This window comes from Pocillopora damicornis, chromosome 1, assembly GCF_964200805.1.
Source record: "Pocillopora damicornis chromosome 1, jaPocDami1.2, whole genome shotgun sequence".
In the NCBI taxonomy this organism is placed as follows: Eukaryota; Metazoa; Cnidaria; class Anthozoa; order Scleractinia; family Pocilloporidae; genus Pocillopora; species Pocillopora damicornis.
In genome coordinates this window covers 1,982,501-1,998,192 of record NC_142670.1, presented here as the reverse complement: position 1 = coordinate 1,998,192, position 15,692 = coordinate 1,982,501, and the positions used below count along the sequence as shown (strand labels likewise).

The 15,692-nt window shown below is 38.9% G+C and overlaps 3 protein-coding genes across 4 annotated transcripts in view; 1 reads left to right on the top strand and 2 right to left on the bottom strand.

Moving 5' to 3' along the window:
* Nucleotides 1–1,483: 1,483 nt before the first annotated feature.
* On the bottom strand, nt 1,484–4,157 carry LOC149051256 (uncharacterized). Its single transcript, XM_089198540.1, has one exon. The coding sequence runs from the start codon at nt 3,952–3,954 to the stop codon at nt 2,077–2,079; it is 1,878 nt and encodes a 625-aa protein (XP_089054666.1). The 5' UTR covers nt 3,955–4,157; the 3' UTR covers nt 1,484–2,076.
* Nucleotides 4,158–7,510: 3,353 nt separating this feature from the next.
* Nucleotides 7,511–11,746, top strand: LOC149051255 (NACHT, LRR and PYD domains-containing protein 12-like). Its single transcript, XM_089198371.1, has one exon. It carries the CDS (start codon nt 8,205–8,207, stop codon nt 11,253–11,255), a length of 3,051 nt encoding a protein of 1,016 aa, XP_089054497.1. The 5' UTR covers nt 7,511–8,204; the 3' UTR covers nt 11,256–11,746.
* Nucleotides 11,747–12,020: 274 nt separating this feature from the next.
* LOC113672003 (uncharacterized) overlaps nt 12,021–15,692 on the bottom strand; it is a 12,516-nt gene continuing 8,844 nt past the window's right edge. Inside the window, exons 7-8 of one of the 2 annotated variants that reach the window (XM_089198526.1) lie at nt 15,439–15,552; nt 12,021–14,726 (exon numbers count right to left, since the gene is read on the bottom strand). In XM_089198526.1, coding sequence (XP_089054652.1) covers nt 13,331–14,726; nt 15,439–15,552 — 1,510 coding nt within the window. In that variant the 3' untranslated portion in view covers nt 12,021–13,330. The remainder of the gene's footprint in view (nt 14,727–15,438; nt 15,553–15,692) is intronic. The other variant, XM_089198533.1, reaches the window with a different exon arrangement.

Genomic DNA, 15,692 nt, shown 5'->3' with positions numbered 1-15,692 from the left:
TTCAATACTAACTTCTCTGAACTAACATTATAGGAATTGTATGGTTGATATTTAGGAGAATTACAAATTTGATCTGGGAGTTAAAGGGTTAAGAGTCTTAATGATGTAGATAGCTGACCCACCAGCCGAAGTAGGTGAATTAGTATGATAAAGTTCATGATTTAAAAGATCCACATTACTAACAGAGTTTGCATTTAATCTGGTTTCAGTAACAGTAAGAAATTCTGGTCTTTTATCAAGGGAATAAATAAAATCTTCAAGCAAAGCTAAATTTTTTGTAAGCTTCTCATATTAATTGAAATTATTGAAATAGCTTTTGACCCAGCTTTGGCAATAGCATTATTTATCTGAGAAATGGAGTAGTAATTTGACATTGGAATAGTAAGCATTAAGTCAGGATCGGCTTCATCAGATTTATCAGGGTTGGATATCAAATTGAACAGGTCAGTATCTATCAGCTGATTGAACTGAACTGACCTTAAGCCATTTGCAATATTAAACTCTCGATCATTGAGGTTGTAAAATGGCAAAATTTACAAGGAATTAATTGTAATTCATTCATTGGAGATTGTATAAAGTGAAGAAATATAAATAAATATGAATAATCAGATGTTGAAAAAAAAAATTCTTATCTGTTATTAATCTCATCCAAATAATCTTCGAATTCCTCTTGAGTAGAGAAGCTTACAATGCGTGAGGTCTCAGTCTCTCTTAAGAGGATCTTCCCGTTGGCAGTCCATAAAAATTTGTGATTACGCTGTTGTTTGAATGTATTAATTTTCCCAAACAATCTCTTCCTGTTGGTGGTTAACGACTCATTGATATGAATCTTGTTGTCACTGAAGACACTTTTCCCCATTTCGGCTTCGACAGTAAAAAAACAGAATCGAAAATATTTTTAATAGATGCAAAATTAAGACTTACCAGCAAAGCATCTAAAAATTGGTCTAGGTTGCAACGCCTGATGAGAAGGATTTTCGAAATCATTTTGACCAGCCGAGGTGGTGACCGTAGTACTCAAATCAGATGTCTTCTATGATCCCCTACGTCTAATCTTCTTTGGCACTAAATAGGAAAAATTGCACCGGCCTCTTCTTTCATTCCTCTCGCTTAATTCATTTTCGTGAACGGCGGGAAAAGATGGTGTGCTGTTATTATCCGCCATTTTGTGGAATGCGGCTACACGGACGTGTATGTGTCATGAAGTGTACCAGCAGCTGGTGGTTATTGTCGTGGTTACGAGCAAATCTGTTTTACAGAATACCGCCCGTTCACGAAAATGGATCCCTTTGTTAGGAAGTATTAAGTTAATTGCCCCCCGCAGGATTTTAGGATCGGCGTCTTTGACACGAGATTTGTCCTAGTATAGAGGAAGACTGGAGAAGAGAGAATGTAGGCCCTCTTAAGGTGGTCTTCCACTCAAATTTTAAAAAAATTCAGTTTATGCTTTACCTAAGTTATTTAAGGTGGTCTTCCACTCAAATTTTAAAAAAATTCAGTTTATGCTTTACCTAAGTTATTTAAGTACCATTGGAGAGATCACCTCAAACTGATACTTTTAAGAATTTTGATAGACATGTCGTTGCCATGGTAACCAAGTTTTGGGCCCCCAACTGTGAAAATAATGGTGTTCTTGTAAAAAGGATATCTCAAGAACTAGCGGTCCTATTCACCTGAAATTGGTATCAAAACTAAGTACAAAGATGGCTTTATGTCATGAACCTCAGAAAACCCATATTTTTTATGCCAAGCTATTATAAAATTGCAACTGTTCCTTGATTACAACATTTTTGTTTGTATTATCACCATGGATACATCTGTCAACAACCATGTAACTAAAAATCACTAATAATTTTAGGTTCACAACACAGAACTATACTCAAGCAAACCTCCCTGAAAATTTCATCCCTTTTGGTTTAATTCTTTTCAAGAAATCCTTTTTGCCGTGACGGGCACTCTCTCAAAATTGCAAAACTGAGAAAATCAAGTTTAAAGATTTAAGTTGATCAATCAAAATAATCACTAAAGCAACTGGTGCCTTTTGGAAAGTTTAAGCTAAGCTCTTTGATGTTCTCATTAAAATGCACCAGGTGCATATATGTCACCCTCCTTTTCCTGGGATTTGTCATTTTTTTTCTTTCTTTTTCCCCTGAGTAGCCTCCTCCTTGTCTTGTTCTTCTCTTGGAACTTGTATTCAGCTTTCAAAACACGAATCTTGTCCAACTGCTGGCATTCATTTATACAGAATTCACCTGAGGGAATTCCAAGACTCTCAAACACTTTAATAGCTGCTCTTGAACCAATATTAAAGTGAGCGACAGCATCATAAACCCCCAGCTGCAGTACTTCAGAACCAACAAACACCCCCTTTGGCACACGCTCCCAAACCATACCATTGAGTGACTCATTCTGGTTTTGAGTCTTGCCATCAAGACATTTGCTGAGAAGGCTGTCCTCACTCAACCTTTTATAAATGGGTTTGATTTCCTCTCTGACATCTAAAGGTAGGCCAGTTCCATGTTTGAAAGTGTTTGTCCTATTGACCTTGTCCCGCTGAAAACCACACCAGCTTTCAGGACCCTCAGGGCAATGCCCATGGTAATTACTGTCTGCAGAAGAAGCACAGTGAAACAAGCTGGCATAAATTGCCTTCTTCATGGCAGCAAGATCACCTGAGTTGCTTCGAATGGCAATTCCATAGTAATTTTGCAGTCTGTCAATCATGGCATCTGTCAGCCTGCCTTTCCCACCCATCCCTTTCTTTTCCTTCTTTAACTTTCGTAAAGCTGTTCCCAGTCGTTTTTGAACATGGCCAACACATTCCTTCTTTTGAACTTCAATATCATAGACTTGGTATACATCTTTGACTAATGAGTAACTTTTGCTGTCACCATCGCCATAATATTCATCATACTGCAGCTTATGCAGATCTACTGACCTTTGAAACATTCGAAGGGCGCCTTCTGGTTCCATAGCTGGTGCTGAACCCTTAAAGTTTGCCTTGCAAGAGGCTCTGTGGTCTGCTCTCCATGCAGTAGTTTCTGGGGTGTCAGGATCATTTTCATGCTCCCTGCACTTGATACAAACTTTGCTTAGGGGCTCAACATCTACCACTTTCCCTGTATCCATGCTAATAGCACTCACACAGCCATTTAAAGAAGAAAAGCCTCTTCTCTGCCATGTTCCATCAACAGACACTCCACATCTTGCTATGCCCTCATCTGAACCTGGCTTGATATCGTGAATCTCTCTTGCAGTATCACGCATTGTCTCCAGTGAGATCTTCTTTACTGCTCGGAGTATTTCTTTATTATGGCGAGCATATGGTGTAGGTCTAGGAGGTGGCGGCATGTTCATAAGTCCACAAAACCTCTTACCTGCCGCACGTCCACAACCAACAGATCTTGAAGCATACACAAATCTTCTGTTTACTTCAAAGAAACGGCCTATTTGAGCTGAAGTAAAGAATTCCATAGACCAACCACACGAGCAGCAAAGCAAACGAAGATTCGAGGCACAACCTTTGCGTTTCATAGCTTGCTCTTGTAAAATTAAATCACAAACAAAGCATTCTTTGCATGGCATACATTCCATCACAGAAGACAAAATTCTCATATCTACAAACCGAAATCCACTTATGATTGACTCCTTACACTCCTTGATACCCTCAGAAGATGCGGTGGTCAGACCTGCTGGAATCTTGCGGGCAGAAGCTGAACATTCTTTCCCAAGACCTTTGGTGCTGACACTCGTTTTTTCCTTCTTCGAACGCTTCGATTCAGTAGAGTACTGGTTTCCACGATATTTACGCTTTTTTGTGTAACCAGAACGAGCCTTTGGTGGCATTGATAAATAAATTATCAAGCAAAATCGCAATAGGAATAGAGTGAACGAATACGACCAAAATGGTGGATGATAAGTTGGGAAATAGTGTCGCCACATATCATCCGCCATTTTGGGTGCTCGTAACTCACTGCATGTATGCCTGATTGAAATGTCAATAAACAACGGGAATAACCAGGGAGGGGTCCCAGGAGAAATTCCGTCGTTTCCTTTTGACTGCAACTGCGTTTTGTTTTCATAAACAAACCGTTGCTATGGTCGTTGCTAAGGTGAAAATTCATACTCGCTAAGGAATCTAGCAAAATTTTTGACTTTACCTCCTGAATATGGAAAAAAAGGAAGCTGTAGAATGAAAGAGTAATGGTTAAAGATACCAAAAAGCACCATTTTCAAAATGAAAGTTTTTTGACAAAAAATACAAATTTTTGAGTGGAAGACCACCTTAAGGTATAATTTTGTGTCTAATAACTATATAATAATAAATTGTTCTTCAATGCTGTCTATAAATTGTTCTCCAATGCCACCTATAACATTCCAATGTTAAAACTCACCCAAGTCCCTAAATTCTGCTTCTTCTTGATCGTGAAGAACAAACAAATCCTAAGTTAAACCACACAACAACAACAAAAAAAACCCCAAGCACTTCCCAAAACTACATTTTGTACACTTGTAGTATTTTGAGATCCAAAATTACTAACACCAAAGTACTGAGCCGCAATTCCGTAACAGCATAACAGAAAAATTACACAACTGTAAACAACAAGCCCAACTCAAAAAAAAGAAAAGAAAATGGTACTGTAGGGCGGGGGCAGCTCTAGTGAGAACTATAACTAGTTTGTAATTAGTTAGTCATTTTGTTAGTTCTTAATTAATTGTGATTTCATCTTTCATCTATAATTAGAATGTACCTAAAGGTCTGTTTCCAACCTTGACTCGCGGCAACACAGCTGTTTGTTTTTGTTTTGCACCTCTTTTGTATGAATTCGAATTCCGAAGTTATTTAGGTTTGAGCTGTTGTGACGAGTTTCCGAATTGTGACAGCCTTGTCTAACTTTCATAAGAGGACGTGTTTAATTTGTCTACTGACCTTGCTTTGGACGCACATGAAAGTTGGTTTCCTGGAAAAACAGGATCGAGTATCACCGGATCAACGATCACCGAATCACCGGTTAGAAATTTCATGTGAATATAGTATCTGCACAAGAAATCCCGCTCTGTAGCTGTCCGGTCTTCAATAGCCGAGTCCTAATAGTCGGTAGGCGAAAATTGACACTTCCAAAAAGTGGTATGGCTTTTTCAGTATTTAGTATTTTCTATTATTTTCGCTTTAGCATACGGGAGATCTTGACAATACTTGAGCAATCAATCATGCCTATTAAATTTATTTGATTCATTTTGAACTGATCCTTAATCCTTGATCCTGCTTTTCCTGGAAACCCATGGAAGTTTTTGTTTTGACTAACGCGGTCAGAGGTTAATTCACTTGATCGGAAACATTATGATAAAGTGCTTTGTTGTTCATTTAGAAAGTCTCGTGAAATTGTTTGGTTTAGTTTTCTAACAGCATTGTTTAGCCATCTAAACCGCAAAAGTTTGAAGCGAACTGCCCTCTATTTGTTTACTTATTATAAAAAGTATCGAACGTTGTTTGTCTGAGTCACGATTTCATGACTTCATCAGCACTCTTCGCTATTGTCACGATATTTGTCTTGAAGCATCAATCTGGCGCCAAATCTATCAGTTAATTACAGTGCCCTCCTAACCCCTTGCACAACTGATCACGTCCAGCCAAAGGAACTTCGCGCCGCGTGTTCTTCACATGCTACGGAATTTTTTGGCAACACGAACTAAAGACATAGTTTGAAGCTACACTGGTTTGCAGATTTAATGAATGTAACCGAAGAAGTTACAATTCATAGACCCAACGTTTCGACACTCCTGTCTAGTGCCTTCATCAGGGGTGATCTAAACGCTGCAACAAGAGGTCCTTTTATATGATCACTAATTAGCGGCCTTTTTTCTGACGAGGTGTAAATAGGCGTCAGGAAGCAGACCGCCATCGTCACGATTTAAAGGAGCGTGGGCGGAGTTAATGTGCCAAGCCTCCAAACAAAGGCGCTGGTGGTAACGCCGATTAGTAGTGATAATTTTAGAATTATCCCACCCAATTGTATGGTTGGTTAGGCAAGTATGCTCCGATAAAGCTGAATTTTCCTTTTTGCAAAGAAAAACTGCTTTTTGGTGCTCTTTTAACCGTGTACCAAACTGGCGTTTGGTCTGTCCGATGTATTCGTTATCACAGTCATTGCAAGGAATAGAATAAATGGCGTCGGTTCGTTGTTCTTTCGTGACAGGATCCTTAGGTTTGGCGAAAATATGCCCCAAAGTCTGAAAAGGTTTTTGAGCAACTTTAACGTTGTGGCTATTCAAAATTCTCTTGATGGGTTCAGTAACTTTCGACGTTGTTTCGCTCTTCACTAAAATCCCAGTTGATCTTGCCGTTAAGGTTGCGGAGGAAAGACTCAGTGAAGATGCTTCCCTAGGACAAAGAACTTCTTTGCCTGTGGAGGATATTATTCATCTGCTGTCTTTTTGCCTCAAAACCACGCAATTTACATATAACGGCACATACTATCAACAAGTTTTTGGTACAGCTATGGGTTCGCCTGTTTCTGCTGTCATTGCTAACATGGTAATGGAAGACGTGGAACAAAGGGCCTTAGCCACTTCACCGGTTAAACCCTTTTTCTGGAAACGATATGTCGATGATGTTATTTCTGCGGTATCCGGAAATGAAGCGGAGCGCCTCTTGTCGCATTTGAATTCAGTAGAGCCGTCGATCCAATTCACCCTTGAACGTGAAAAGGATAGACATTTGCCCTTTCTTGATTTAAATGTGTCTAGAGGGGTTCAGGGTAATTTAGAGACAAGTGTCTATCGTAAACCTACCCACACCGACAAATACCTCGCTTTCGATTCTCACCATCCTATTTGCCATAAAAAGTCTGTAGCCAAAACTTTACTTAGGAGGGCTGATTGTCTACCATCATCACTCGATTCGAAGGCTGAGGAGAGGAAATATGTTTCCAATGTCCTAAAGGCAAATGGCTATACAAAAACTTTTCTCCGTAACTGCCAAAAACCAGTTACAAATAGTAACGCTCTTGATGAAAGGGAACCAGCGACTGGTTTTGCTGTTATTCCTTACATACAGGGTGTTACTGAACCCATCAAGAGAATTTTGAATAGCCACAACGTTAAAGTTGCTCAAAAACCTTTTCAGACTTTGGGGCATATTTTCGCCAAACCTAAGGATCCTGTCACAAAAGAACAACGAACCGACGCCATTTATTCTATTCCTTGCAATGACTGTGATAACGAATACATCGGACAGACCAAACGCCAGTTTGGTACACGGTTAAAAGAGCACCAAAAAGCGGTTTTTCTTTGCAAAAGAAGGCCGCTAATTAGTGATCATATAAAAGGACCTCTTGTTGCAGCGTTTAGATCACCCCTGATGAAGGCACTAGACAGGAGTGTCGAAACGTTGGGTCTATGCATTGTAACTTCTTCGGTTACATTCATTAAATCTGCAAACCAGTGTAGCTTCAAACTATGTCTGATTGTCCACCTGGTTGCCGTGTGAACTTTAATATACGAACTAAAGAGCTACAACTAAATAAGACGGCAAAAATAATTTTATATAGTTTGAGTTCCTATTGTTACCAATCTAAGCAGGTGCTAGCCAGTGTGAACCAGATTTGCGGAGTCATTTCAAAGCGGGAATTTGACGATTCAAAGTTTAGCTTGACGCGGAAATTCTTGCCTTATCATTACGTTATCCAACCTTACAGAGTCTACAGACTGTGTTTTTTTCATCACGTCTCCCACTGGCGCTAAAGAAAGAAGTCTCTGACCTGCAGCACACCCAGGTGTTTTAGCTTCTAAGTAAGAAATACAAATCTCTTGAAATGCCACAGAAAAATGGCGATATTTGACTTAGAATTTAGCAGGCTTCAAGTTAAATAATAATCAACATTAGCACTCTGGGTTCGAGAGCTGAAAATTAAGTGAAGTGTGAAAATGAGCAAATGAAATGGGGGCGAATGGATGAATGGAGGTCAAGCGCATCTTCCAGAAATAGGACACATCTGTACCGTCTTAATTTAGTGGTCTGATATCTGTTTCTTATGTAAACAAGTAAACGTTGCATAAGCCATCGCCTTTCTGACAATTGAAAGTTTTCAAAGAGCCAATCAAACGAAAGTTCTGTATCTCTTTAAATATGCTATGGTCAAATTAGCAGTTCATTTCAGCCGGAGAAAATCAGTATTCAAACGAAAGTTACAGAATCACTCAAGATGTCAGTGGAAAAACTATTAGATTATTTAGAGCCAAAAACTTTTGGCAAAATTCACTATGTTGCTGTGGTTCTTTGGATCCTGATTGGTGTCCTCTTCCTTGGTATATTCGCCGACATGGAAAACAGCGAACCCAGGTTTGATTTCCGCTGTGGCGCAGCGAAAAGTGAAAACATCGACCTCGTTCGGGGAGAATGTTACGAGAAATACGAGAAGAAGTACAACAAATTCGGTTTTCCTGTCTATGGCTTCGTAATCATGAATTTCGTCCTTATTATGTGTGTGTGTGCCATTTACTCCCGAATAGTAAGACCTACAGTCAATCGACTGTCGCGAAGCTTTCGTAACGGTGATCCACAGAGACAAGAGAACGCATTATCAACAGGATACAAGCTTTTCATCGCTTACTGCTGTCAACTATCCGCAAGAATTGTTTTAGGAATTATTTTCATCATCCTACAAACTCAGTTGCTTTATCCTTTAAGGCTTTCCTCTAAGTTTCACTGCTATTTAACCGATGGAACCACTCAGCCGAGGAATTCATCTGACAACGCCCAACGCTCTACCTTACACAACTGTCACAATCAACGGGCGGTAAAAACCAACTCCTGGATGGACGCTGTCCTTGTGGTAAATGGAATTTTTGTCGCTGGCATTTCGATTGAAATCGTCTACATTTTTTTTAGGGCATGCAGAGAAAGGGATTTCATGCAAAACTCAAAGTTTCAAACATCTCATCTAAATCCTTCCGAAGAATCTCGGCAGCAAGAAGAAAGAGTACAAATTGTAATAAACATCCCACATGAAATTCAGCAGCAAGAACGGACAGAACATGAAATAAACATCCCACATCTGCCAAGCGGGCCTGAACAACTCGTAAAATCACCGCGTCAGGAATTCATCCAGAATACAAAGAAAATGATCATGGACGACACTTATCAACCTCCACAACTCCGGTCGCTTTTTCCAAGTCCTCCTGGCAAAGGACACCCACCTAAACATTTGACTCTGGATCAGATTTACACAAACCTTGTTGTTGTACCTGACATGGCTGAATATGACTTCACTGAAGACAGACGGAAGAACTTGCAAATCTACGCCAGGTCGGGTGTTAAAAACGAAACACCGACAGGGCCAGAGGACATTCTTAATCACGAAAACAAAAACATTTTGATCGTCGGTCGTCCCGGTATCGGAAAGACACTTTGTTGTACAAAAATTCTCAGAGACTGGGCATCTAACAAAGTATTCCATAAAACACCCGATGACAAAATCCACTTTGATGCTGCTTTCTTCGTCAAATTCAGATTATTCAACGTTGCAACCGACCTTAGCCTTCGGGAGCTACTGACCTGCTCCACATACTCACCCGGGAACAAGCTGGATGAGGAAGTCTGGAATTACATCCTGGAAAACCCGCAGAAAGTTCTCCTTATTTTCGATGGAATTGATGAATTTAAAGATAACTCAAAGATCGGCACGGAAAATAAGAAACCTCAATTCAAAAACAGCGTAGACGAGAAGATGCCCCTCTCGGCTCTTTATGCCAAACTAACGACTGGAATACTTCTCAAAGGGGCAGCAGTTTTAACTACAACAAGACCTACAGCTCTGTCATGCGTCGAAAGTATTCGCTTTCACAAAATCCTTGAGATCCTTGGCTTCTCATCCGAACAAGTCGAAGAATACGTAACCAAATTTGCTGAAGAAGACAAGGAAGCAGGCGACACATTAAAGCGTCACATCATCAGCAACATCAATATCTTATCTCTATGTTACATTCCTGCGAGCTGCTTCATCATTTGCTCAAGTCTCTTTAAAATGGTGAAGTTCTACGGTTCTAAAGGTCTCAACCTTCCAACAAGTTTAACAGCCATATACAAGAGAGCCGCGAAAATTTTCTACTTGAGACACAACGAAGAATTTCGCGATGAACCTTTCACTCGCAAAGACTTTGAATCAGATGAATTGCCCCCCGAAGAAGAAAAAAAATTGGAGAAACTAGAAAAATTGGCATTTGAAGGAATTAAAGAAGGAAGGCTGATCTTTGGAGCAAACGAAGTACGCGGAATGGAAGACAGCGCTCTATTTCACCGCTTACCCGACCGGGAAGTTGACTCGTTTAGTAGCGAAGGACAGTTCTGTTTCATTCATCTCACAATGCAGGAGTTTTTCGCTGCGAACTACCTGGGTAACAACACAAGTGAAACAGAATTAAGAAACTTTGTTCAAATGAACATCAAAGAAGGCAAATGGCAGCTGGTTTTTCAGTTTGTAGCAGGATTAATAGAGAATAAAAATAACCTACCAAGCGAAATTATCACGGACCTCCTTCCTGTGAAAACTGAAGAAAAAGAAAGCGCATTATACAACGTGCAGTGGACAGAGAATGAAGAGAAAACGAAAGTGACCTGCTGGCCGACTGGAGACGAACGATATTTAGCAGTGACATTAATTAAATATTTAAACGAAAATAGTAGAATGAAGTCAGAAGCACAGAGAAAACTTCAACAAATGAACTTTAATTGTGTAAATTTTATTGATTGTCACCTCACAGCTGTTGATTGCTCTTCGTTAGTAAATGTAATTAATGTTCAACAAATTTCACATTTAAATTTGAGTTTCAATAACATTGGTCCATTAGGTTGTTGGGAGATTTGTAAATTGTTAAAATGTAGGGAATCTCAACTGAGTTGGTTAAACCTCACAAGAAATCAATTGAAAGATGAAGCAGCAAAGTATTTAGCTAAAGCCATCAACAACAACTGTCAGCTACGCACGTTAAACCTCACAGCAAATAAAATCTCAGACATTGGAGCACAGCACTTGGCTGAAGCTATCAACAACAACAACTGTCAGCTACGCACGTTATACCTCTCATTAAATAAAATCTCAGACATTGGAGCACAGCACTTGGCTGAAGCCATCAACAACAACAACTGTCAGCTACGCATGTCAAACCTCGTAGCAAATAACACCACAGAAGCAGGTAGGCAAAAGGCACATAATTTACTAAGCAATAGTCAGTCTAAGTGTGAGCTATTAATTTAGGCCCCAGCAATTCCAATTAAAAACTAAAAAGAAATTATTAGAACCACTTACTATTCAAAATAACTGTGAGGTAACCAGCTCAGTGATAATTACAACCCAACAACTCAAATCGTGAATGAAAGCAAACTTACTCTGTGTGAGATTTTAAGCGGATTAGATTAGTGAATACACCACAGTTTACCTGGTAGTATACCAGGTTTTCTTTTTTTCATTTCTCGTGTTTTCTATAATTTTTTTTTTTGATTAAAGCGAACCGGTTCAAGTAGTTTCGCTTTTCTGGCAAAATATCAAAAAAAGATATGAAACCACATTAAAAATCAGATCACATTGCTTTCAGACAGACCCTAAGCAAGGCCTTTTTGTAGGTTTTTGGTGTAAGATTTACATAACATTTCAACAATTTGACTCAGGGAGGTTTCTGCATTTGTTGTAAATATTAATGTAATTTATGTACATATTTACTTTTTTCATAATAAGTTTTGTAAACCAAATTCAACTTTGTGTTGAGATACATTTGGCCTCAATTGTTAGACACATATCCTTGTAAAGAAGTTATGAGAATTTGGTGTTAGATCAAGATAACAAATTCTACCAGATAAGTTTGAGTATTCTCATTTCCTGTTTTCTGGATAATGCCTGGATGTCACAAGGAGAAGTTGTAGGGTTTAAAATTTCTGGGGGGAGGGGGGGGGGGGGGAAGGGGTTGATTGGCCGGCCTTATGAAATTTAGTATTACCCATTACCTTATCAACAAATACACAATTGTTTGTGTGATCATTGCTTCTTTAATTTTACATAAAAACCAATAAAAATATTTCAGAGTAAAATGAAGTACAACAACTGTGAACATTAATCACAACACATATGGCAACTCCCTATAAAAGAGGCCCCACTATTGATTAAGAATTCTACATAGAGTTAAAAAGAGAAGTTTTAGTTGAGGAGTAAACTCCACAGACAGTTGTTTTACAGTACTTGGTAAGTTAAAATTTCTTCTATAATCCAAAGGGAAAAATAGTCCCAGTTTAAATTGGCACTCCCAGAGAGACAAGTCCCTACAGCAGTTCCCATTGATGCTTTAAAACCAAAAGAGTGACCAGCATCTAATTTCTCCTTAGAGTAATACTGGTGAATCATCCATCAAGATCATGAGAATTAAGAAAATGATCACCATCCAAAGAAGCTTCAATTTTTAAACAAATTCTCTATTGTAAGGAGAATTTCTGTCTTGGTCTTTAAAGGTTAAACTGTAAGAGTGACTAGCATCTAATTTCTCCTTGCAAAAATACTGCTCAATCATCTGTTAAGATGAAGAGAATAAAGAAAATGATCACCAACCAAATAAGCTTCAATTGTTAAACAAATTCTCCTTGTTAGCACCTTAAGAAATGTATAGAGAACACTATGGAGAATGTGCATACTGATGTTAGGGCGTAAAGGGTGTTTAATTCTACCCAGAGCAATGTTCCTCCTATTGAACTTGGCTAGTGATTTGGACCTTCGACTTCTCACAAGGATCCAATTTGTTTAAAGACACAGGAACCTTGTGTTTGTCCTATCATCTGATCAAATCAACTGTTCACCATATCTCTCTGAAGATCTCAATTATCAATTCTCCCTACTATCTGTCCTACATCTGAGCTGATTTTAGCTTGGAGAATTTGGTTTTAAATCAAGCAATACCCCAGAGTTGATATTTGTCTTTCTTCTAGTCCCCTTTCTGCTTAAAAATTGGTCACTTCTAGGTGTGAAAATGTAAACCCATTTACTCATGAGATCAAACAAGTCATTCTCCTCACTGTCTGTGGTAGAATTCTTATGATGTTAGTTCAGAGAATTTGGAATAGGATCACCTAATAATCCCCTAATTGATATTTTCCTTTATTCTCATCACAAGTCTGCTTGATATTCTATTGATATTGTTAGGAGAAATTCTGTCTTAGTCACTCATGGGAGTTAAGGGTTAAAAAGGAAATGCAACAGGGACTTCATTCTCAAATGTGCCACCATTACCACACAAACTCCTCTGACTATACAATAAAATTGCTACTAGTAAATTGTTTTAGATGTCTGTGTTAGCATTTGTGACTCAAAGCTACTTTTTCATCCTGGACAGCAGCAAATCTTTTCAGACGCTTGCTAGACTTCTTGGTGCTCAATTTAATTCTTTTCCTTTGAGTAGTTGCAGCATCTGGGGCTACCTTGTGAAGAGAATCTTTCTTCACACATGGTTTGAAAGGCAAGGTATTGGTGCCGACAGAGATAAAACTAGCCCTGTCTTCCTCAACTGCCTCTGTGGTTGTTGTATCAAAGAGTTTGTTTTTATCCACAGGTTTGCCTTTGTTCCCTTTGACATGACTTGTACTACCACAAGTACTGGAACTATCAAATGTCTTACTTTGTAAGTCTTTGTGCACATATGAACCCATTGACACTGCTGATGGTGATGGAGACTGATAAATGTGGCGCACTACAGAATTACAGCAATCAAGGTCACATTTCAGCCCACATTTGTCATTTCCAAAAGGACACAACTTTCTCACTACTTTAGTGATGCAACAGGAATCTTCATCGCTATCCTCCTTATTCTCTGCAACTGAAAAATTCACAACTGATGTGGACTCTCTTCCTTCAGTCCTCACAGAAATGATGCAAGATTCTGCTTCCACAAAATCCATAACTGCTTTTGATGTTGTTGAGGACAAACCCTGTTTTACTTCTCGGAAACATGCTCTTCTCGGCACCTTACCACATTGTGCAGATCTTGTGTTAGGGAGAACTGGTGCTGATCTATTGACATTAGCTTCACTGTCAAAATGTTCCTTATCTGTTTTCACTGCCTTAACAAACTCAACACTTGCATCTGATGAACAATCAGATTCTATAGATTCTTTACCAATTAGTTCAAATTCATTTTGAAGATTTTCCCTCGCTGACCCTGTGATAAGACCAGAGAGAGTGAGAAGAAAACTAGATGTCATCGATGATGAACTGTCACCAAGGTGAAGGCCACTAAAGTCAGGAGTTTCTTGAAGTTCTATTGTACGTTCTCCTTTTTGTTCAATTGTTTCGTCTTCATCATCTGATCTTTGAAGGGAAATTCTGAGACGTTTCCTCATAGGAGATGATCCCATGTTAGGCTTCTTCACAACAGTATCTTCAGGTAAAGGTGTCTCTCTTCTGCAGTTTGACTCATTTCTGATCTCAGCAAGAGGAGGTTCATCATCTGACACTGAACACACATTGACTTCACAGTCTTCTGTTGGTGATTCCCATGCATCATCATCATCATCGTCATGGCTTAAATAGTTCATGGAATGATCCCCTATTTGTCTTTGCCGCGTAGTCAATTGAGGCTCACTATGTCCACATACATGACAATGCCATTCTCCGGGGGATTTCTTCCAGCGTTGACACTTCAGATGGGTGCCAGTTTGGCCACAAGTGTCACACAAACGCAGGCGCCATTTTCTGAAATTAGAGAAGCAATACTGTAAATGTATTGAGCCCTCCAAGCAAAAAACATTTCCATGGCAACCACAAGTTTAAAACAATTTTGGCAACTAAATTTACAGTGAAAGTTGCCCAATTGGTGACCTGTGTTTTGTGGAAAAGAAGCAGGCTCTAACATTGCATGTTACTGATCTTAAGTTGAAGTAAACTGATGAACCTTTAACATCAAACAACCACATTGCTCACTTCAAAGGTTTGTAGTGTGCTCAGCCATTTTTCAACCATACAATATTACACAAAGTGTTCCCATAGTTCCATCATTTTTTTTTCCTCTGTTGACTAAATTGTATCTCTGAAGGTTGTTTTCTGTTTTTTTTAAGGTGCCAAATGGTATGTTTGAAATACCTTGAGCTTGGAATACTGATATAATGTAAAATACAAAAGGTTCCCCAAAAATCCACTGCTTTAGCTTTACATGGATCAATGTTGGTATCTGATCAACTGGCCACCTACCCCTCCCCTACCCCAATAACAGTCAACTGATAACTATTTAGGGTTATAGATAGGTTATGGGAGGTAGGTGTCCAGTTGCTTAGGTACTATCATTGATTGCTAATAGACTAATCCAATGGCTCTTGACTGCACTATTTTCAATGAAAGTTTTAAATCAAAGTAGAATTTTCAATGTATAATACAACACTAAAAACAAGAGAATTTTAGTGTTTTATACCCAGATGTTTCCTTATACTCTCTGCCATTGGGACAGACACAGTTCTTTGCATCACAGTGACTGTACTGAAAAAGAAGGTCAACAAAGGCATCTTCTGTTTCCCAACTAGCATCCCTGTAAAGAATTTTACAAAAATATCCTTTGTCAGTTTTCCAACACTAATAGCAGATTTTCAGGGACTAATGCTCACAATCTATGAATTTGGTAGACTATAACCAAAGATTCCTGTAGCACACAATCACCATTTTTTCCCT